This window comes from Phytophthora cinnamomi (assembly GCF_018691715.1).
Source record: "Phytophthora cinnamomi strain GKB4 chromosome Unknown Contig14, whole genome shotgun sequence".
NCBI lineage: Eukaryota > Oomycota > Peronosporomycetes > Peronosporales > Peronosporaceae > Phytophthora > Phytophthora cinnamomi.
This window is the reverse complement of record NW_027150947.1, coordinates 1,059,717-1,081,742: the sequence shown is the minus strand read 5'-3', so window position 1 is coordinate 1,081,742 and position 22,026 is coordinate 1,059,717. Positions and strand designations below refer to the sequence as shown.

Here is a 22,026-nt window from a genome sequence, read left to right as displayed (position 1 = left end):
TTTTTTCAACATTGATACAAGCTCTCAACGGCATCTATGAGATGCCATCTCGTCGTACAATTACCGAGCGGCTACAGCCTTACGCGCAGCAAAAACGAAATGACTTGAAAGCTGGAATCGTTGCAAGCGAATGAAGCTAGCCGCGTCTGAAACGATAAAACATGTAACTAGTTTCCACAAGATTGTAACCTTTTTCAACAAGAGTACGAAGGGAAGTCCAGGTTAAAGGCTCTGCAGAAGACTCCCCAGCCTCTTACTGTAATTGCAGACGTGGCAACCCGGTGGAACAGCACTCATCATATGCTTAGAAGACTTCTAGAGCTTCGGCCAGCACTACACGATTTTCTGGAGTACATACAAACCTCAGTAGGAAAGGAAGAGTTTAGTGATGTCAAGATAGCGCGGCCTACTGGGGAGATGTGGTTCCATATCCAATGCCTTGATAGGCTCCTTGTCAGCTTTGACGGCATGACCAAACTTCTATCTGGTGAAACCTATGCAACTATGCCGCTTATAATACCCAGTCTCAGACTACTTGAGATGCGCTTGCAAAACAAAAAAGTGTTTGCAAAAGTCGCCAGTGGGCACGAAGGTGAGCCATACTATGTATGGACCTACGCTTAAGCGGATGCACTTGGTTCGTCGATTTTTTCTGGTTCTTCTCCGTAAGCGCTTTAGCAGATTACCCGCGGACGTCAAGTCCCGTTGTCTATGAGACCCTCAGTTTGCTCACGGAAAATACTATTGCGATGACGAAAAAGCTGCAGCGGAGTTGTTTGTAGAAAACGAAGCCTTGCGTCTTGCTGGTGCTGTTGTCGTTGATGTGGATCTTAGCATGAGTGTGGATATGAGTAGTGAGGATGAGGATGATTTTACAAGTGAGCTACTTGGCTTAACCCGCAAATCATCAGATCAGGAGCATGAGTCTGCGGAGGATGTGACACTGCGTGACAAAGTGAAAGCTGAGATAAAGATCTACTTCGACATATGCGAGCTTCTTGAAAAAAAACTAGAGTCAGACCAGAGCACGTGAAAAGACAAAGCCAACTAAGCTCGAAAACCCTCTGAAGTGGTGGAAGTCCAATGCAGGTGATTTTCCGCTGTTGTCCCCGGTAGCAAGAAAATATTTTGGAGTTGTTGCCACATCGGTCCCATCTCAGCGCTGTTTTTCAAGTGCTGGTAATGTCATCACCTCTCGCCGTAACAAGTTGACTGGCGACAACGTACGAGACATCATTTTCCTTCACAATAATCAAGCAAGTAATACGGGGGATGATGAGAGTGATGTCTCGAGCAGCAAAAACTCCGGTCCCATAACACAAAAAAAACTTTTCCGATAGTAGTATAGTTATTAAACCATTATCTGTTCCCAACCTCAACTTCGAGAGTAGGTAGCTGTCTAAATATCAATAAATACGAATGCATTGGTCAGTATAATTACGATGCGGCATGTGTCAGCACTTCTGCGGCCGAGCGCAACGCCAGCATACCTGCCGTCGAGCGCGACGTCAGGCGCCACGCGCCTTCAAAGTGGGTACACGATAACATTTTTAACATGTTTGCAAATTCGATATTACGTGTGATGAACATAAATATTATGCCTCCTAAACTTGATTAAGTACGAAACGGGAACTCACGTAAACGCCAACGGGAATCGACGGGAACGGGAACAAAGCCAATTCACGTAAACTGGGTTTACGTCCCCATCACTACTGCCGTGCCGTCTTCCGGCACGTCCATCTGCTCCTTGCTGTCGTCCGCCATCATCGTGCAGCTCAGGTGGATCCATTGCACGGGCCCGCCTGTTACAATCCGATAAACACAACGCTATAGCTATTGAATGCACCTTTATGAATAGCTCATTTACTTCCTCAAGTGCAATGTTTTAGACATTAAGCTGCTGCAATTAAGCTCCCACCTCCGTGTCTTGTACGAATCGAACGACCAATCGATTTCATCTTTGTCAATGCTCGCGCATCCCCACTGTCATTTTGGGAAATTTTGTTCACCCCGATACCAATATCACTCACGTCACTAAGCCGTGCTAAAGCACGGAGAAGCTCTGGATTTTATGCTTCTAAGCTACACAACCTCTCTGTTTCTGCCAGTACCTCTTGTGTTGGCGTGAATGGGCGATCCGTGTTGGCGTGAACGGGCGATCCGTGTTGGCGAGAATGGGCGATCCCGAAGTTGGTGGTTCTGGTCCCGGATATCACCACTGACCCAAAATAGCCGCCTACCTCGCTGAGCAAGCCCAAAAGAGAGTAAGTTTGGTTCACATTGCGCCGAGCCACGGCGTCTTTGTCAGACCACTATGAACAGAACCTCTACGAGTGAGAAGAGTGCCACCACGCTGATGAATGAAAGAAAGGCAAGCAGCCAGTTGATCATAGAAACTTCGCTTTAACCCCTCCAAACCGGGAGCCCGAAAGAACATCTAAACTGCATATGCAGCGTAATTAGACTTGGGGTTTGTATACAAAAATGGTTAGGGGACCGCCGGAGCTATCCTGCCGGTAACAATAGCGTGCTAGTCGTGCATATCGACAGCTTAAGAATCACCTAGTCATTCCTCCAACCTGAATAATGCAGCTTACCGCGGAAAGTGACAGGGCACTCCCCCTAAACCGCCGAACAGAAACCGCTGGCGCTGCTGTTCCCATTTTCTAAAATTCTGAAATCAAACTTCCCATACTGAAGCCCAAGATAAAAGTTGGGATGTCACCCCCAAACATAACGCAAGCTCCTGACTCGTCTGTATGGGTTCTATGCACAATACAAAAGTCAAGTGAAGAAGATTGCCAAACACACGCAATCAAGTTGCACACTTGATCTTACGTGAAAAGATGCCGCGCAAGATGCAGTTTGGGATGGGAATATGTGCGACCCGGGCGAGAGTCAGGAGGACGTGTACAAAGACACCATTTCCATGCTTAGGTTCAACGTGCTCTGCACACACGACAACTACGCTATGGTGGACGGAGGCACACTCATCAACCACTTCCTGCATATATTCAACTTTAAAGTCAGCCTAATATGCAGCTTACCAACTACGGGCTTGTGTGGCGCCTCTTTGTACTTACAGGAGTTTCTGGTGTTGAAGGTGTTCCCGGGGCAGTCGCGTCTGCTTTGCGGCGAACTCGGATCGGCTTCGCGTCCTCCACCGGAATCAGCTTCCCTTTGGCCCACGCCTTGTGCCAGATATCCCAGCACATCATAGCCACCCCGCGCACGTTCCTTCGAGCCCGCATACATAGAAATATCGGTCCCAGATCATTGCAGTCGCCGCAGAAGGACGTCGTCGTAGCGCCGCGCTGAGTGCTGGTGCGCAGGGCGGAGCAGACCTTGCATGCACGCTGCCGTCGCATCGCCTGCGTGCCTTCATTGCGCCACTCGTCCACCTGGCGCGCGGTGTGGACCGAAGGCGGGCCTACACCAACAGGGATGGGTTCGTAGTCGGGAGTGGCTGGCGGTAGCTGCGTCCCGAAGGTGTTGCCCTCGTACATGTCGGTAGGTTGAAGCTGGCAAAGCTGTAGGTGGAGCTTGATCATGTACTTGACATGCGTCAGTGGGCGCGACTCCATGTTCTTGTGGTAGGCTTTATGGACAATGTATTCGTTGACCATCGCCAGGTCGATCAAGCCCAGCACCAGCGACTTGTAGTACTTCTTGAAGCGGAGCGCACGTTGCAGTGAGTAGCGCTGCATGCGCAGTTGATCGTGAACATCCACGCCCCCCATGAAGTCGTGATAATCTTTGACTACGCGGGGGCACGGCACCTCCACCTGCTCGGCGCCATCTTGCCGCCCGACTCTGTCAATAGCGGTGCTGCCACCCGTACACAGGAAATGCACTGGTCGCGAGTCCCACCAACTGATAGCCGTCATGTTCGGAACGAGCGTCGACCGAGCAATCTTGAATGAGCCTCGCGGAATACTGGCTGGTCGCGTCTTCTTCTTCTCAATGACTTGTTTACAGTAGCCTAGCCGGTTCGTCATTATAGTGCCCACACAGTAGAACCCCATCAGCAATAGCTGAATTGCTAAGGCGACAGACGTGTAGAAGCGGTCAACAACAACTAGCCGCATTCCTTGCTTCCGTGCCTCAGGTCCAAACACCTCCAGCAGGTTTCGCACGACTGCAGCAGGCCCGGACTTCATATCCGGTTTGTGCGCGTCACTGGCGTGTTGCTTTTTGCCGCAGTAAACTTCAAAACTGTCCATATGCAGCATAGTGGAGCACAATATTGGAATTAATAAGCTGCATAATACAGCACAGTCTAATTGAAAAACCAAAAAAAAAACTTACCGGATGCAGTACGCGGTGACTGCACTGCACAACATAAACAGCTTCGTGCCCCATTTGTGCGGCTTGTCCTTCATGTAGACTCGCATCTTGTTGAAGGATGAACGACTAGGTAGAACAGCTTCGTCAAAGGCCAAATGCGATGGCGCAACGTATCCTCGTGCGAATGTCCTTTGCAGAACCTCCACCACCTTCCTAATCTTCCACGCTCGGTCTGTTTGAGCCCTGGCATCGCTGTTCGAGTTGAAATGGAGATTGCGGGAAATCTCCATGAAGCGGTCGCGGGAAAGCACTGTCCCAAAGCTGCCGCGAGAGATGGCCCCGACGTCAGTCGTCTTCCAGTGGTTGGCCAACGTCTCTCGATTCGGCGAAATGGTTCGCGCAACCAGTAAACCAATGAATCGACAGAGCTCGTGGGGCATGATCGGCTTCATCGTTTACATGTCATGCTGGACGTCGCGGCGTGTCTTGCGAGGTAGATCAGCATTCCGCCGTTGTTTCTTCCGGTACCGCTGGTAGGATTCATCAATCCGGTGCAGCAGCATCTCGCGATGATACTCGTTGGAGCACGCAGCAATGTGCTGCCACAGAACCACAGGCAAAAAGTAGAAGAAGAGTGCCACCGGAGAGTCACCATGCCGCAGCGCCTCAGCCGTCGGACCAGAGTAGCTTTGCCGCAACCCTGGATAGCTGCCAACGTCATCGACGGGCTCGTACGGAGCCATCATGTGCTGGTGGATGTCAGGTTCCACCACGTCCTCCCAGCCCGTTGCTGTCATGCTACGCAATACCGGGTTCTTCAAATTCCCGGCAAGCACTTGGTCCTCGCCGCCAAAGCTTTCCAAGAAATTTTCTGCAAAAAGAACTTCAGCAGCAATCTCGGCCTCGGTCTCTTCGGGGTCATCAGTAACATCTTCCGGTAAGCACCAAGCCGCCACGTCTTCATCAGATTCGTACTCGCCATTTTCCACGTCGTCTTTCTCGGCCTCATCTCCTGATTCAATACTTCCAAACTGACCACTAATGTTCGTTTCAATGGCATTCAGGTCGTCGTCGTTGTCTGCCAATAGCGCGTTTCCCCGCGCGGTGACTTCGGCTTCGTCGTCATCATCGTCTGCAGCAAACCACGACCAACATAAGTTAGTATGCAGTATACAATGCAGGATATCGTACAGCATACCATACTACATAGGATGCAGCAGAATATGCAGCATAGCATGCAGTATAATATTCATCATAACAGTGAGTATAAGATCAACAAACCTTTCTCTTCATCCCTTGAGTCAGCGGGGGAAGCCGTATCGCCGTAGCTGTCTCCACAATGAGGAGACGTCGCAATGAGCTCCGTCGTGGTGGTGCGACAAGCACGTGTGGGCGTTCTTGGCAACGCACCAGATGCCGTGTCAAGAGAGCGTCTTGCCGATCGTCGAGCAGCTCGCTTCCCGGGTGCACCGCCTCGAACAGAGGTTGGCGGCGTAGCCGGAGGGGCCGGTGGCGTCACCTCCGCCGCAGTTGAGCCGTCACGGCCAGCAACAGCGCCTTGAGGTGCTTGAGCCTCAGCTTGAGCAGCTTCGACGGGAATAACAGCAACTTGGGGCGATGTGGGAACTCGCGCTGATGCGGAGGCGCGTGCGCGAGCAGCGGGCACTTGTTCACGAGATGGTGCAGCTTCGATCTCAGCGCTATAGTTCAGCCGCACAACCTCGGCGGCAGCAGCCAGTTGGGCGTCTCCAGGGGCACCAGGTGCAGCAGGTGTGGGAACACGTGCGGTGTTCCGCAGCACTACGTATAATGCCCACAAGACGTTAGAGCAGTTTCAACAGCAATAATGAAATAAAGACATACCGTTTGCGTAGTATTCCAGCACAGCTTCCTCCCCGCTGAAGAAATGCATGCCTTCCTTTTCGCTCAACTCGCATCCTGGCCGAATGTAGTAGTAGCGATCGTCAAGGCTGCGCCTCGGGGGCGGTTTGCGCGTCCAGCCTTGAGCCTTGAGCTCACGCCACACCGACTTGAACGATAGGTCGCGCGCCGTCACCTCGCAGTCCCGCAGGATCTTGCCTCTCGGCTTCACCATCTTCCCGTTGTCGACTTGAGCCCTCCGCGCGCAAATTCTCGAATGAGGCAGATTCTGAAAAGGCGGGGAGTGGTCCAAGCGATTGCAGACCAGTCGTTGGGTGGAGTGTCACACAAAACCTCGTAGAGCTGATGCAAGTCAAGGACAGTCCTTTCTACCCACCATAACTAATAATCCGAATTTTGAAAAAAAACTTGTCGTTGTCCGTGTGCAAATAAAAAGGCGGGTACAGAAAATAAACAACACCTTATCTTAAAGTTTGTATACCCTTGTTGCGGGGGAAAGGACACCAATACAAAATTTCAAGTCAAAAATCGCTTAAACTGCATATATGCAGTTTAAGCCTTCAAATCTATGCTGCATTATGCAGCATCCGGTTTGGAGGGGTTAATTATGCTACCGCACTTGCACTGCGGTGTACAGGGTCAACTGTATTAGGATACCTTACACGCGCCGCCGCCCTGATTAGTAGCTGCTCGCGTTGAAGTTGTCGGCTGTCATGACCTTGGCTCACGCCGAAGAGAACACGTGCTTGAAGACGCCCTCCTCCCAAAGCGAACAGCTGCACCGTCTCCTTCAGCTCAGGCGCCGCCAGCAGCGCCAGGTCCGTGTCCATCATGTACACGTCCTTGCCCTCCGCTTCTTCGACGGGTACCTCGGTCCACGTCTCGTTCAGGAGCACCTGAAATTATTCGTTCGACAGCGTGAGCGAGTCGCTGCTGTACGAGCTGCTATAGCCCAGGGTCTTCTGCTGCGCCACTCTGCGCGAACGTCCAGCCAGAGCCACCGCCTCGTACGGAGACACACCCAGGGTCTTGATGTTGTCGCGCACGGAGATCAGTGTCGTGTTGTAGTACTCGTGCGGGGCCAGGATCTCCGTGCCATTCCCGTTGTTGGTGCCCATGAAGTCGATGGTCACCTTGCTGGCGTCGTCGAGGGCCACCTGGCCCGCTAGTTGGCCGTCGACAGTGTCGGGTACGACTACTTCACGGGCTCCAGCGCGGAGATGATCTTGTCCACACCGGCGTTCACCGGCCAGTTCTTCTGCTGCGAGAAGCGACGTGGCGTTGCTGGGACCTGACAAGCATGCCTGGATAGCTGGGTCCTGAGACGCCTGTTAATAGCCACACAATTCTGGCGTTACTGATACTGAGGCTTGGCAAATAAGCATGAATTACTGAGCACGGAGACGCCTGCTTGCAGCTACGGGCGTGCGGGAGATCATAATATGATCGAACAAGGCAGCCTCGGTTATGGAGTATGGAGTCGAAGGATTGTAATGACATTGATCTATTTGTAGTGCGTCTGTTTTACATGTAGCCGGGCGGATATCTATCGTAACCCCCCCCCCCCCCCCCCCTCTCCCCTCATATTATGCGCTACAAGCAACATCCAGATTTTTTGTCACGCGAATGTCGCCCCTAAAAGACACAAGCAACACGCACTGGATAATATACTATCTGTCCATGTATAAGACCTAACAGGTTCTTCCCGATACATTATTCTTTTGTCATATTATAAGAGATTCAGGGATCTGTGTTTATATAGGGACTAGTACGCGTACTTGTGTCCAGGCCCTCCGAAAAAATCGTTGTATTGCCTCTCCAATACAATTTTTCACAGTAAATAACTTATTTATGAGAAAAACCGCTTTTCTTCCAGTAAGGTATTGGTGTCGATTCTTCGCGGTGGGAAGTAAGCTAGGAGGGGACCCATCGAACCAGGGCCTGGACATAATAATACAATTTTTGCGAGGACTTGTACTGCTATGACTATTACGGATAGTCATGGCCCTGCAATGAAAAATGTATTTACCATGCCCTGCTGTCTCGGCGGGCATGTAGGCAAGCAGGGTGTGGGTGAGGCGTTTCCAGGCGCAGCGGTCTTGAGAAAGCTGGCGGAGTCGGTGCGACGGCGTCCTCTCCAGCCAGCGACTGGACTCCAGGCTGATACCCAAGTTGAAAGAAATCAGTTGGCGGCAGATCAAACGAGGCTGCAACCAAAAGTCAAAACTTGCCTAGTTGAAGTCCATTTCAGTGTTCAGTGTGGTCGACAGCTTCACCGTTCACTTCGGATTTCGCCACCGAGATCGCAACTGGGCCAAGCTTCAATGGATACCACCACGTGGGACGCTCTGCGAGAGATCTACCTTCTGCGCAATACATGTCACCGCCAGCGCCACGTCAATCGGCGCGCGTATGAGCGGATGGTGGAGATCTATGTCGTGCTTCAGACGTCCGGATTGTATTTTACCGACTCCTCTATGCGGCGGCGAACTGCTGTGGCCGAGAAGTTCTCGACAGCTGTGGCCAAGTTTCTGCAGTACCTGAAAAACCACCAAGACATGAACGCGTTCGTTCGGTTCTACAGGTTCGTGACCAAAGAGGAACAGCGCCTCATGATCGTGGAGGAAATCGATCAGATCTTCCGGGTGCTGAATAACGCTGAAACCGTGACGACAGACGCCGCAGTTGCTGCGCCCAGGGGAACAATGAGGCTGTTCGCGGAGCGTGAGAACATGCGCGGCGACATTAGACGTACTCACGACCAAAGCCTGGATGATGCAGAGGAGACTGAACCAGGAGACAATCAGGATGCACTGACTCGAGACGCAACAGACACGACCGATGAGGTGGTTGGAAAAATTCCAGGTACTGTCGACAATGTGGTGGAAGAGGAGAAGACAAAGGAAAACGAATCAAGCTACCGACAGTCTGCACCGATGCTCGAAGAGGCGATTGAAAATCTAAGTTGTCTCCAGCTGAACGATACGGTCGAGGAAACTCCAAAGGATGAATTTAGCAAACAGCACTCGGCATCATCTTTGCCAGCCACTACCGGTGAGATGAATGAGGAGACCGACTTGCCGTCGATGCACTCATCCGTCCCACTACTGATTCATTTGCTGGATGCTGGCGATAGAACAGCACAGCAAAAGGAAAAGACCCTGCTGGATCTCATGTCCATGTGCGCCACCCACTCGGTCCGTGTGCAGGTGTACAAGGCCAATGCAATTCCTGTACTCATGAACTTGGTACGCAGCGGCGAGACATTTCACACTCAGCTGTATTCCTTGCACTGCCTGAGTTGGTTCACATTTTCATTTTTAATGCCTTGTGAGTCCGATTTCGTGGAGCTTTACAATCGTGTTCGCGAGCCTACGCACGTGGAAATGCTCTCTCTTCTGCATGACCTTCAGCCCAGCGATGACGAAGAGAAAGAGCATGCAGCGTTGCGGTGCTCGTGCATGACAACGCGTGGGGCTGGACACTCACTGTGCCAAGTTGGAGTGCTGCCGCTACTTATCGGTCTACTGAGAAATGGTGCCACCAACCAAGCACTGTGGGCAACAGAGACGCTGCGGGTTCTAACCAGCGATGACGAAGACAACTGCGCCGCAATTATTCGTGGAGGGGCCATTCCTCCACTAGTTGGACTTTTGCGAATTGGAACCGATATGCACATACAAGAAGCAGCCTGCATACTGGGAAACCTGGCTGCGTGCTCCGAAGCAAGCCGGGTTAAAATCGCTCGTGAAGGCGCGATTCCTCCCCTCGTGGCGTTTATGAAGTCCATTACAGATGAGAAGAACCAGTGGGCGGTGTATGCATTGGGGTGGCTCTCGCTGAGCAGCGAGGAAACCCGCGTAATGATCGCTGAGGAAGGTGCTATCCCTCCTTTAGTTGAGCTTCTCCGGGTAGGAAAGCGCGCTCAGAAGCAGTGGGCCGCATTCACGCTCGGGAATCTCGCTCACACCGACGCGAACCGAGAGGAGATTACGCTACAGGGTGCCGTCACACCGCTGGTTGAACTACTTCGGTCAGGAACCCGCATGGAGAAGCAGCGAGCAGCGTTTGGGCTGGTGAACTTAGTGCATGGACATGACGAGGCGGCGCGCTTTGACGAGTTTATTATGGCCCTCATCGACCTTGTAGAAGTGGGATCTGACACCCAGAAGGAGGACGCAGCGTACACACTAGGGAATCTAGCCTGCAGTAACGACGACAGACGTGCGAGGATCGCGAGTAATGGAGGAATTGCACCGCTGGTGAAGCTCCTCGCGACTGGGAATGGCGAGCAGAAGCAATTGGCGGCGTACGCCCTGAGATGGATTGCTCATGATAACGATTGGAATCGCGCAGCAATTGTCAATATCTGTTCCACCGAGATCAACACCCCAATTGATGATGAAGCCACGCAACTGCACGATGCTGCACCTCGGGGACAAAAGGAGGTGGCTAAGTTGTTGTCGGATCTCAAAGCTGGCGTTAACATCGCAAATGGTATCGGTTGGACGCCACTTATCATAGCCTCCCAGCGTGGCCACGTTGACATCACGACGCTACTTCTAGAAAAAGGAGTTGATGTGAACATGACAACCAGTGGCGGCCGGACAGCTCTAGCACTTGCTGCGGATGAAGGTCACCTAGAAGTCGTTCGATTACTTTTGAGCCACGGTGCAGATGTTAACGCATCTGACGCAGAAAATCAAACGGCGTTGATGAAGGCTGCGAACAGGGGCAACGGCGAGATTGTACGCCTACTTCTAGATAATGGGGCAGCCATTGACGTGACTGACAGCTCCGGTCGGTTGAACTGCCCGTGCAACATCCGACGGATTCTCCGAGACTACCAAGCTGATCATTCAACGACAAGAGGCGACGGAACCAACACTACGATAAGAAAACCAGACTGGTTCATTCCAAGTCGAGAAGTCCGAAAAGACCAACAACCTTTCTCCACTGGCTCGTTTGGTAAAGTCTACAAAGGATGGTGGCTGAGTACCAGGGTTGTAATCAAGACTGTTACCGTCGCCAACGAGAAAGAGAGCCGCACCTTCCATCGAGAAGTGCGTATCTGGCAGAAAGCTCGACACCCGAACATCGTTCCCTTCTTCGGTGCCTGCGACGAAGGTTCAACATACTTCTTCGTGTGCGAGGAGGCCAAGAATGGCAAGCTGCTCGACTACCTGTACCACGCAAGGGAAGAAGGTCGGTCGCTGGTGTGGCGAAAATTGCTGGACGCCGCACTCGGATTGCACTTCCTGCACGAGAGACGCATCGTGCACAGCGACCTCAAGTGCAACCAAATCCTCGTGAGCAAGGACGGCGTGGCCATGCTGACGGATTTCGGTCTGAGCTTCTTGACGACGGAGCAGAGCGGAGACGAAGAGACCGTGGGAGCCATCCGTTGGAAGGCACCCGAGGTGATCCGCAAGGACAAACCTGTGGCGCCAAACGCGCAGTCGGACGTGTACTCGTTCGGCATGTGCGTGGTGGAAGCTGTGACGAGTGACGTGCCGTGGGGTCAGAACATGCTGGATGCGGTGGTGAAGTTTCACGTGACTCGGCAGATGTTCATGCCCCGGCCGAAGGCGTTTGTAAACGATGCGCAGTGGGAGTTGGTGCTGGGTTTGTGCGCGTTCGATCCGTCGGAGAGAATGAAGTTGTCGGATGCGATCGAGATGATCCGAGGTTTCGCAGAGGAAGAGGAGCGGCTTCAGGGATGAAGGAGGAAGTGGGTGATGATTTGAGTGATATTAGTGTTGGCGACGATGTTCCCCACCCTTAGGTTTCTTGTGCTCCGAAACTTCGTAAAGCATACCGTTTAACCATGGTGCTGTTCGAGTGAAGATGGATCTAGGCCACTGATCATCTCATGAGACGATGAAGTGAAACGGAAGTCTGATCATCCAGATGTAAGCTCGCACCAATGTACTGTAGAATACATGTAGTGGAATAGCTGAAATCACCCCATTGAGCGTCTAGTGCAACGGCTCGGTATGGCACTTTAGCTGGTCTCAAAAGAGAACATGAATGAATGGAAGCGAGTGGAGCGATCTCACGAGCAGCAGTGATTTAAGCAGTCTAATACATCCGCTTTTACTTTTGTATGCAGGTCTCCATTTTTAAGGATCTCGCTTTCAGTTTCCACAGTCGACGTACATGCCAGAGCCGACGACGACTGGTCATCACTGTCTGTCTTTTGATTTTTCTAGTCCTTCGTCACCTTCACCACTAATGTGGGTCACGCCATTGGGTATCGGTTCGCCGAAGAACTCCGATAGTATGCCTCCATCGCTGAACATTCAACTGCGCAAATGTTGATATCCCTACTGAATGTGCTGCTCTAATGCTCCCTTGAATTCGGCTCCCTGGTGATCTCACCGATCTTATCAGGTCTCTGTGGGAGCACGGGCGGCGTCTGTTCTAGAGACGCAGAAAGCAATGATTCAAAACCATCTTGTTCATGCCCGCTCATCTTCCGAGCAAACGGGTTGATATCTGTGTCAACGATTTCAGTATTAATGCTTCGCGATCGGAATGCAAAACACTAGTCATCTACTGACAGAATTTGTATAGAGGTTTTCGCTTTTTGCAGCCAGGAGGGGAGCGTTAATGAGCTCATCAACGCTCTTCATTTCACCGTTCGTAGTGATGCGACGAATACTTGCTCCCTCGTCGGTTGTAGATTATGAGAGCTTGTGAAAACTTGCTGGTCGAGCGTTCAAGAAGAAAGTGGTATAATAGTCAGCAACATTAATTTTTGTTGCTACTTCAACCTTGTGAAGCAACATCCGATAAACACAACACCATAGCTATTGTATGCACCTTCGTGAATAGCTCATTTACTTCCTCAAGTGCAATGTTTTAGACATTAAGCTGCTGCAATTAAGCTCCCACCTCCGTGGCTTGTACGAATCGAACGACCAATCGATTTCATCTTTGTCAATGCTCGCGCATCCCCACTGTCATTTTGGGAAATTTTGTTCACCCCGATACCAATATCACTCACGTCACTAAGCCGTGCTAAAGCACGGAGAAGCTCTGGATTTTATCAGTTCTGCTTCTAAGCTACACAACCTCTCTGTTTCTGCCAGTACCTCTTGTGTTGGCGTGAACGGGCGATCCGTGTTGGCGAGAATGGGCGATCCCGAAGTTGGTGGTTCTGGTCCCGGATATCACCACTGACCCAAAATAGCCGCCTACCTCGCTGAGCAAGCCCAAAAGAGAGTAAGTTTGGTTCACATTGCGCCGAGCCACGGCGTCTTTGTCAGACCACTATGAACAGAACCTCTACGAGTGAGAAGGGTGCCACCACGCTGATGAATGAAAGAAAGGCAAGCAGCCAGTTGATCATAGAAACTTCGCTTGAATTATGCTACCGCACTTGCACTGCGGTGTGCAGGGTCAACTGTATTAGGATACCTTACACGCGCCGCCGCCCTGATTAGTAGCTGCTCGCGTTGAAGTGGTCGGCTGTCATGACCTTGGCTCACGCCGAAGAGAATACGTGCTTGAAGACGCCCTCCTCTCGAAGCGAACAGCTGCACCGCCTCCTTCAGCTCAGGCGCTGCCAGCAGCGCCAGGTCCGTGTCCATCATGTACACGTCCTTGCCCTCCGCTTCTTCGACGGGTAACTCGGTCCACGTCTCGTTCAGGAGCACCTGAACTTATTCGTTCGACAGCGTGAGCGAGTCGCTGCTGTACGAGCTGCTATAGCCCAGGGTCTTCTGCTGCGCCACTCTGCGCGAACGTCCAGCCAGAGCCACCGCCTCGTACGGAGACACACCCAGGGTCTTGATGTTGTCGCGCACGGAGATCAGTGTCGTGTTGTAGTACTCGTGCGGGGCCAGGATCTCCGTGCCATTCCCGTTGTTGGTGCCCATGAAGTCGATGGTCACCTTGCTGGCGTCGTCGAGGGCCACCTGGCCCGCCAGTTGGCCGTCGACAATGTCGGGTACGATTCCTTCACGGGCTCCAGCGCGGAGATGATCTTGTCCACACCGGCGTTCACCGGCCAGTTCTTCTGCTGCGAGAAGCGACATAGCGTTGCTGGGGCCTGGCAAGCATGCCTGGATAGCTGGGTCCTGAGACGCCTGCTACTAGCCACTCAATTCTGGCGTTACTGTTAATGAGACTTCGCAAAAAAACATGAATAACTGAGCACGGAGATGCCTGCTTGCAGCTGCGGGCGTGCAGGAGATCATAATATGATCAAACAACGCAGCCTCGGTTATGGAGTATGGAGTCGAAGGATTGTACAGTGTATCAACCGAGAATGACATTGATCTATTTGTAGTGCGTCTGTTTTACATGTAGCCAGGCGGATATCTACTGCCTGCCCCCCCCCCCTCTCACCTCATATTATGCGCTACAAGCAACATCCAGATTATTTGTCACGCGAATGTCGCCCCTAAAAGACACAAGAAACACGCACTGGATAATATACTATCTGTCAATGTATAATACCTAACAGGTTCTTCCCGATACATTACTCTTTTGTCATATTATAAGGGATTCAGGGATCTGTGTTTATATAGGGACTAGTACGCGCACTTGTATTCAGGCCCTCCGAAAAAATCGTTGTATTGCCTCTCCAATACAATTTTTCACAGTAAATATCTTATTTATGAGAAAAACCGCTTTTCTTCCAGTAAGGTATTGGGGTCGATTCTTCGCGGTGGGAAGTAAGCTAGGAGGGGACCCATCGAACCAGGGCCTGGACATAATAATACAAATATTGCGAGGACTTGTACTGCCATGACTATTACGGATAGTCATGGTCCTGCAATGAAAATTGTATTTACCATGCCCTGCTGTCTCGGCGGACATGTAGGCAAGCAGGGTGTGGGTGAGGCGTTTCCAGGCGCAGCGGTCTTGAGAAAGCTGGCGGAGTCGGTGCGACGGCGTCCTCTCCAGCCAGCGACTGGACTCCAGGCTGATACCCAAGTTGAAAGAAATCAGTTGGCGGCAGATCAAACGAGGCTGCAACCAAAAGTCAAAACTTGCCTAGTTGAAGTCCATTTCAGTGTTCAGTGTGGTCGACAGCTTCACCGTTCACTTCGGATTTCGCCACCGAGATCGCAACTGGGCCAAGCTTCAATGGATACCACCACGACGGACGCTCTGCGAGAGATCTACCGTCTGCGCAATGCATGTCACCGCCAGCGCCGCGTCAATCGGCGCGCGTATGAGCGGATGGTGGAGATCTATGCCGTGCTTCAGACGTCCGGATTGTATTTTACCGACTCCTCTATGCGGCGGCGAACTGCTGTGGCCGAGAAGTTCTCGACAGCTGTGGCCAGGTTTCTGCAGTACCTGAAAAACCACCAAGACATGAACGCGTTCGTCCGGTTCTACAGGTTCGTGACCAAAGAGGAACAGCGCCTCATGATCGTGGAGGAAATCGATCAGATCTTCCGGATGCTGAATAACGCTGAAACCGTGACGACAGACGCCGCAGTTGCTGCGTCCAGGGAATCCATGAGGGGCTTGAGAACATGCGCGGCGACATTAGACTTACTCACGACCAAATCCTGGATGATGCAGAGGAGACTGAACCAGGAGACAATCAGGATGCACTGACTCGAGACGCAACAGACACGACCGATGAGGTGGTTGGAAAAATTCCAGGTACTGTCGACAATGTGGTGGAAGAGGAGAAGACAAAGGAAAACGAATCAAGCTACCGACAGCCTGCACCGATGCTCGAAGAGGCGATTGAAAATCCAAGTTGTCTCCAGCTGAACGATACGGTCGAGGAAACCCCAGAGGATGAATTTAGCAAACAGCACTCGGCATCATCTTTGCCAGCCACTACCGGTGAGATGAATGAGGAGACCGACTTGCCGTCGATGCACTCATCCGTCCCACTACTGATTCATTTGCTGGATGCTGGCGATAGAACAGCACAGCAAAAGGAAAAGACCCTGCTGGATCTCATGTCCATGTGCGCCACCCACTCGGTCCGTGTGCAGGTGTACAAGGCCAATGCAATTCCTGTACTCATGAACTTGGTACGCAGCGGCGAGACATTTCACACTCAGCTGTATTCCTTGCACTGCCTGAGTTGGTTCACATTTTCATTTTTAATGCCTCGTGAGTCCGATTTCGTGGAGCTTTACAATCGTGTTCGCGAGCCTACGCACGTGGAAATGCTCTCTCTTCTGCATGACCTTCAGTCCAGCGATGACGAAGAGAAAGAGCATGCAGCGTTGCGGTGCTCGTGCATGACAACGCGTGGGGCTGGACACTCACTGTGCCAAGTTGGAGTGCTGCCGCTACTTATCGGTCTACTGAGAAATGGTGCCACCAACCAAGCACTGTGGGCAACAGAGACGCTGCGGGTTCTAACCAGCGATGACGAAGACAACTGCGCCGCAATTATTCGTGGAGGGGCCATTCCTCCACTAGTTGGACTTTTGCGAATTGGAACCGATATGCACATACAAGAAGCAGCCTGCATACTGGGAAACCTGGCTGCGTGCTCCGAAGCAAGCCGGGTTGAAATCGCTCGTGAAGGCGCGATTCCTCCCCTCGTGGCGTTTATGAAGTCCATTACAGATGAGAAGAACCAGTGGGCGGTGTATGCATTGGGGTGGCTCTCGCTGAGCAGCGAGGAAACCCGCGTAATGATCGCTGAGGAAGGTGCTATCCCTCCTTTAGTTGAGCTTCTCCGGGTAGGAAAGCGCGCTCAGAAGCAGTGGGCCGCATTCACGCTCGGGAATCTCGCTCACACCGACGCGAACCGAGAGGAGATTACGCTACAGGGTGCCGTCACACCGCTGGTTGAACTACTTCGGTCAGGAACCCGCATGGAGAAGCAGCGAGCAGCGTTTGGGCTGGTGAACTTAGTGCATGGACATGACGAGGCGGCGCGCTTTGACGAGTTTATTATGGCCCTCATCGACCTTGTAGAAGTGGGATCTGACACCCAGAAGGAGGACGCAGCGTACACACTAGGGAATCTAGCCTGCAGTAACGACGACAGACGTGCGAGGATCGCGAGTAATGGAGGAATTGCACCGCTGGTGAAGCTCCTCGCGACTGGGAATGGCGAGCAGAAGCAATTGGCGGCGTACGCCCTGAGATGGATTGCTCATGATAACGATTGGAATCGCGCAGCAATTGTCAATATCTGTTCCACCGAGATCAACACCCCAATTGATGATGAAGCCACGCAACTGCACGATGCTGCACTTCGGGGACAAAAGGAGGTGGCTAAGTTGTTGTCGGATCTCAAAGCTGGCGTTAACATCGCAAATGGTATCGGTTGGACGCCACTTATCATAGCCTCCCAGCGTGGCCACGTTGACATCACGACGCTACTTCTAGAAAAAGGAGTTGATGTGAACATGACAACCAGTGGCGGCCGGACAGCTCTAGCACTTGCTGCGGATGAAGGTCACCTAGAAGTCGTTCGATTACTTTTGAGCCACGGTGCAGATGTTAACGCATCTGACGCAGAAAATCAAACGGCGTTGATGAAGGCTGCGAACAGGGGCAACGGCGAGATTGTACGCCTACTTCTAGATAATGGGGCAGCCATTGACGTGACTGACAGCTCCGGTCGGACCGCTGCAGAGATAGCTCGGTTGAACTGCCCGTACGACATCCGACGGATTCTCCAAGACTACCAAGCTGATCATTCAACGACAAGAGGCGACGGAACCAACACTACGAGAAGAAAACCAGACTGGTTCATTCCAAGTCGAGAAGTCCGAAAAGACCAACAACCTTTCTCCACTGGCTCGTTTGGTAAAGTCTACAGAGGATGGTGGCTGAGAACCAGGGTTGTAATCAAGACTGTCACCGTCGCCAACGAGAAAGAGAGCCGCACCTTCCATCGAGAAGTGCGTATCTGGCAGAAAGCTCGACACCCGAACATCGTTCCCTTCTTCGGTGCCTGCGACGAAGGTTCAACGTACTTCTTCGTGTGCGAGGAGGCCAAGAACGGCAAGCTGCTCGACTACCTGTACCACGCAAGGGAAGAAGGTCGGTCGCTGGTGTGGCGAAAATTGCTGGACGCCGCACTCGGATTGCACTTCCTGCACGAGAGACACATCGTGCACAGCGACCTCAAGTGCAACCAGATCCTCGTGAGCAAGGACGGCGTGGCCATGCTGACGGATTTCGGTCTGAGCTTCTTGACGACGGAGCAGAGCGGAGACGAAGAGACCGTGGGAGCCATCCGTTGGAAGGCACCCGAGGTGATCCGCAAGGACAAACCTGTGGTGCCAAACGCACAGTCGGACGTGTACTCGTTCGGCATGTGCGTGGTGGAAGCTGTGACGAGTGACGTGCCGTGGGGTCAGAACATGCTGGATGCGGTGGTGAAGTTTCACGTGACTCGGCAGATGTTCATGCCCCGGCCGAAGGCGTTTGTAAACGATGCGCAGTGGGAGTTGGTGCTGGGTTTGTGCGCGTTCGATCCGTCGGAGAGAATGAAGTTGTCGGATGCGATCGAGATGATCCGAGGTTTCGCAGAGGAAGAGGAGCGGCTTCAGGCGATGAAGGAGGAAGTGGGTGATGATTTGAGTGACTTTGGTATTGGCGACGATGTTCCCCACCCTTAGGTTTCTTGTGCTCCGAAGCTGCGTAAAGCATACCGTTTAACCATGGTGCTGTTCGAGTGAAGATGGATCTAGGCCACTGATCATCTCATGAGACGATGAAGTGAAACAGAAGTCTGATCATCCAGATGTAAGCTCTCACCAATGTACTGTAGAATACATGTAGTGGAATAGCTGAAATCACCCCATTGAGCGTCTAGTGCAACGGCTCGGTATGGCACTTTAGCTGGTCTCAAAAGAGAACATGAATGAATGGAAGCGAGTGGAGCGATCTCACGAGCAGCAGTGATTTAAGCAGTCTAATACATCCGCTTCTACTTTTGTATGCAGGTCTCCATTTTTAAGGATCTCGCTTTCAGTTTCCACAGTCGACATACATGCCAGAGCCGACGACGACTGGTCATCACTGTCTGTCTTTTGATTTTTCTAGTCCTTCGTCACCTTCACCACTAATGTGGGTCACGCCATTGGGTATCGGTTCGCCGAAGAACTCCGATAGTATGCCTCCATCGCTGAACATTCAACTGCGCAAATGTTGATATCCCTACTGGCTAAAGCTCCCTTGAATTCGACACGCTGGTGACCTCAATGATCTTATCAGGTCTCTGTGGGGGCACGTGCGGCTTCTGTTCTAGAGACGCAGAAGGCAATTATTCAAAACCATCGTGTTCATGCCCGCTCATCTTCCGAGCAAACGGGTTGATATCTGTGTCAACGATTTCAGCATTAATGCTTCGCGATCGGAATGCAAAACACTAGTCATCTACTGACAGAATTTGCATAGAGGTTTTCGCTTTTTGCAGCCAGGAGGGGAGCGTTAATGAGCTCATCAACGCTCTTCATTTCACCGTTCGTAGTGATGCGACGAATACTTGCTCCATCGTCGGTTGTAGATTATGAGAGCTTGTGAAAACTTGCTGGTCGAGCGCTCAAGAAGAAAGTGGTATAATAGTCAGCAACATTAATTTTTCTTGCTACTTCAACCTTGTGAAGCAACATCCGATAAACACAACACCATAGTTATTGTATGCACCTTCGTGAATAGCTCATTTACTTCCTCAAGTGCAATGTTTTAGACATTAAGCTGCTGCAATTAAGCTCCCACCTCCGTGTCTTGTACGAATCGAACGACCAATCGATTTCATCTTTGTCAATGCTCGCGCATCCCCACTGTCATTTTGGGAAATTTTGTTCACCCCGATACCAATATCACTCACGTCACTAAGCCGTGCTAAAGCACGGAGAAGCTCTGGATTTATCTAAGCTACACGACCTCTCTGTTTCTGCCAGTGCGTCTTGTGTTGGCGTGAATGGGCGATCCGTGTTGGCGAGAATGGGCGATCCCGAAGTTGGTGGTTCTGGTCGCGGACATCACCACTGACCCCAAAATAGCCGCCTACCTCGCTGAGCAAGCGCAAAAGAGAGTAAGTTTGGTTCACATTGCGCCGAGCCACGGCGTCTTTGTCAGACTACTATGAACAAAACCTCTACGAGTGAGAAGAGTGCCACCACGCTGATGAATGAAAGAAAGGCAAGCAGCCAGTTGATCATAGAAACTTCGCTTTAATTATGCTACCGCACTTGCACTGCGGTGTACAGGGTCAACTGTATTAGGATACCTTACACGCGCCGCCGCCCTGATTAGTAGCTGCTCGCGTTGAAGTTGTCGGCTGTCATGACCTTGGCTCACGCCGAAGAGAACACGTGCTTGAAGACGCCCTCCTCCCAAAGCGAACAGCTGCACCGCCTCCTTCAGCTCAGGCGCCGCCAGCAGCGCCAGGTCCGTGTCCATCATGTACACGTCCTTGCCCTCCGCTTCTTCGACGGGTACCTCGGTCCACGTCTCGTTCAGGAGCACCTGAAATTATTCGTTCGACAGCGTGAGCGAGTCGCTGCTGTACGAGCTGCTATAGCCCAGGGTCTTCTGCTGCGCCACTCTGCGCGAACGTCCAGCCAGAGCCACCGCCTCGTACGGAGACACACCCAGGGTCTTAATGTTGTCGCGCACGGAGATCAGTGTCGTGTTGTAGTACTCGTGCGGGGCCAGGATCTCCGTGCCATTTCCGTTGTTGGTGCCCATGAAGTCGATGGTCACCTTGCTGGCGTCGTCGAGGGCCACCTGGCCCGCCAGTCGGCCGTCGACAGTGTCGGGTACGACTCCTTCACGGGCTCCAGCGCGGAGATGATCTTGTCCACACCGGCGTTCACCGGCCAGTTCTTCTGCTGCGAGAAGCGACGTGGCGTTGCTGGGACCTTGCAAGCATGCTTGGATAGCTGGGTCCTGAGACGCCTGCTAATAGCCACACAATTCTGGCGTTACTGATACTGAGGCTTGGCAAATAAGCATGAATTACTGAGCACGGAGACGCCTGCTTGCAGCTACGGGCGTGCGGGAGATCATAATATGATCGAACAAGGCAGCCTCGGTTATGGAGTATGGAGTCGAAGGATTGTAATGACATTGATCTATTTGTAGTGCGTCTGTTTTACATGTAGCCGGGCGGATATCTACCGTAACCCCCCCCCCCCCCCTCTCCCCTCATATTATGCGCTACAAGCAACATCCAGATTTTTTGTCACGCGAATGTCGCCCCTAAAAGACACAAGCAACACGCACTGGATAATATACTATCTGTCCATGTATAAGACCTAACAGGAGCTTCCCGATACATTATTCTTTTGTCATATTATAAGAGATTCAGGGATCTGTGTTTATATAGGGACTAGTACGCGCACTTGTATTCAGGCCCTCCGAAAAAAAAATCGTTGTATTGCCTCTCCAATACAATTTTTCACAGTAAATATCTTATTTATGAGAAAAACCGCTTTTCTTCCAGTAAGGTATTGGGGTCGATTCTTCGCGGTGGGAAGTAAGCTAGGAGGGGACCCATCGAACCAGGGCCTGGACATAATAATACAAATATTGCGAGGACTTGTACTGCCATGACTATTACGGATAGTCATGGTCCTGCAATGAAAATTGTATTTACCATGCCCTGCTGTCTCGGCGGACATGTAGGCAAGCAGGGTGTGGGTGAGGCGTTTCCAGGCGCAGCGGTCTTGAGAAAGCTGGCGGAGTCGGTGCGACGGCGTCCTCTCCAGCCAGCGACTGGACTCCAGGCTGATACCCAAGTTGAAAGAAATCAGTTGGCGGCAGATCAAACGAGGCTGCAACCAAAAGTCAAAACTTGCCTAGTTGAAGTCCATTTCAGTGTTCAGTGTGGTCGACAGCTTCACCGTTCACTTCGGATTTCGCCACCGAGATCGCAACTGGGCCAAGCTTCAATGG

At 51.9% G+C, this 22,026-nt stretch overlaps 6 protein-coding genes across 7 annotated transcripts; 2 read left to right on the top strand and 4 right to left on the bottom strand.

The window, feature by feature from the left end:
• Nucleotides 1-1,695: 1,695 nt before the first annotated feature.
• On the bottom strand, nucleotides 1,696-7,001 carry IUM83_01225 (uncharacterized protein; the record flags this gene model as incomplete). Its single annotated transcript, XM_067925066.1, has 2 exons — nucleotides 1,696-1,802; nucleotides 6,887-7,001. The coding sequence occupies 2 exons, from the start codon at nucleotides 6,999-7,001 to the stop codon at nucleotides 1,696-1,698; spliced, it is 222 nt and encodes a 73-aa protein (XP_067797744.1).
• A 69-nt stretch (nucleotides 7,002-7,070) lies between these two features.
• IUM83_01224 (Catalase/peroxidase HPI) lies at nucleotides 7,071-7,466 on the bottom strand (the record flags this gene model as incomplete). The annotated part of the gene is made up of 1 exon (XM_067925065.1): nucleotides 7,071-7,466. The coding sequence occupies one exon, from the start codon at nucleotides 7,464-7,466 to the stop codon at nucleotides 7,071-7,073; it is 396 nt and encodes a 131-aa protein (XP_067797595.1).
• Nucleotides 7,467-8,492: 1,026 nt separating this feature from the next.
• IUM83_01223 lies at nucleotides 8,493-11,891 on the top strand (the record flags this gene model as incomplete). 2 transcript variants are annotated; one of them, XM_067925064.1, is made up of 3 exons in its annotated part: nucleotides 8,493-9,416; nucleotides 9,504-10,477; nucleotides 10,525-10,567. In XM_067925064.1, 3 exons carry the CDS (start codon nucleotides 8,493-8,495, stop codon nucleotides 10,565-10,567), a joined length of 1,941 nt encoding a protein of 646 aa, XP_067797206.1. The 2 variants fall into 2 exon arrangements, with proteins under 2 accessions (XP_067797206.1, XP_067797205.1); XM_067925063.1 differs by having other exon boundaries at nucleotides 8,493-11,891.
• A 1,944-nt stretch (nucleotides 11,892-13,835) lies between these two features.
• IUM83_01222 (Catalase/peroxidase HPI) lies at nucleotides 13,836-14,210 on the bottom strand (the record flags this gene model as incomplete). The annotated part of the gene is made up of 1 exon (XM_067925062.1): nucleotides 13,836-14,210. One exon carries the CDS (start codon nucleotides 14,208-14,210, stop codon nucleotides 13,836-13,838), a length of 375 nt encoding a protein of 124 aa, XP_067797594.1.
• A 1,057-nt stretch (nucleotides 14,211-15,267) lies between these two features.
• Nucleotides 15,268-18,740, top strand: IUM83_01221 (TKL protein kinase; the record flags this gene model as incomplete). The annotated part of the gene is made up of 2 exons (XM_067925061.1): nucleotides 15,268-15,527; nucleotides 15,620-18,740. The coding sequence occupies 2 exons, from the start codon at nucleotides 15,268-15,270 to the stop codon at nucleotides 18,738-18,740; spliced, it is 3,381 nt and encodes a 1,126-aa protein (XP_067797587.1).
• Nucleotides 18,741-20,601: 1,861 nt separating this feature from the next.
• Nucleotides 20,602-20,997, bottom strand: IUM83_01220 (Catalase/peroxidase HPI; the record flags this gene model as incomplete). Its single annotated transcript, XM_067925060.1, has 1 exon — nucleotides 20,602-20,997. The coding sequence occupies one exon, from the start codon at nucleotides 20,995-20,997 to the stop codon at nucleotides 20,602-20,604; it is 396 nt and encodes a 131-aa protein (XP_067797177.1).
• Nucleotides 20,998-22,026: the final 1,029 nt, after the last annotated feature.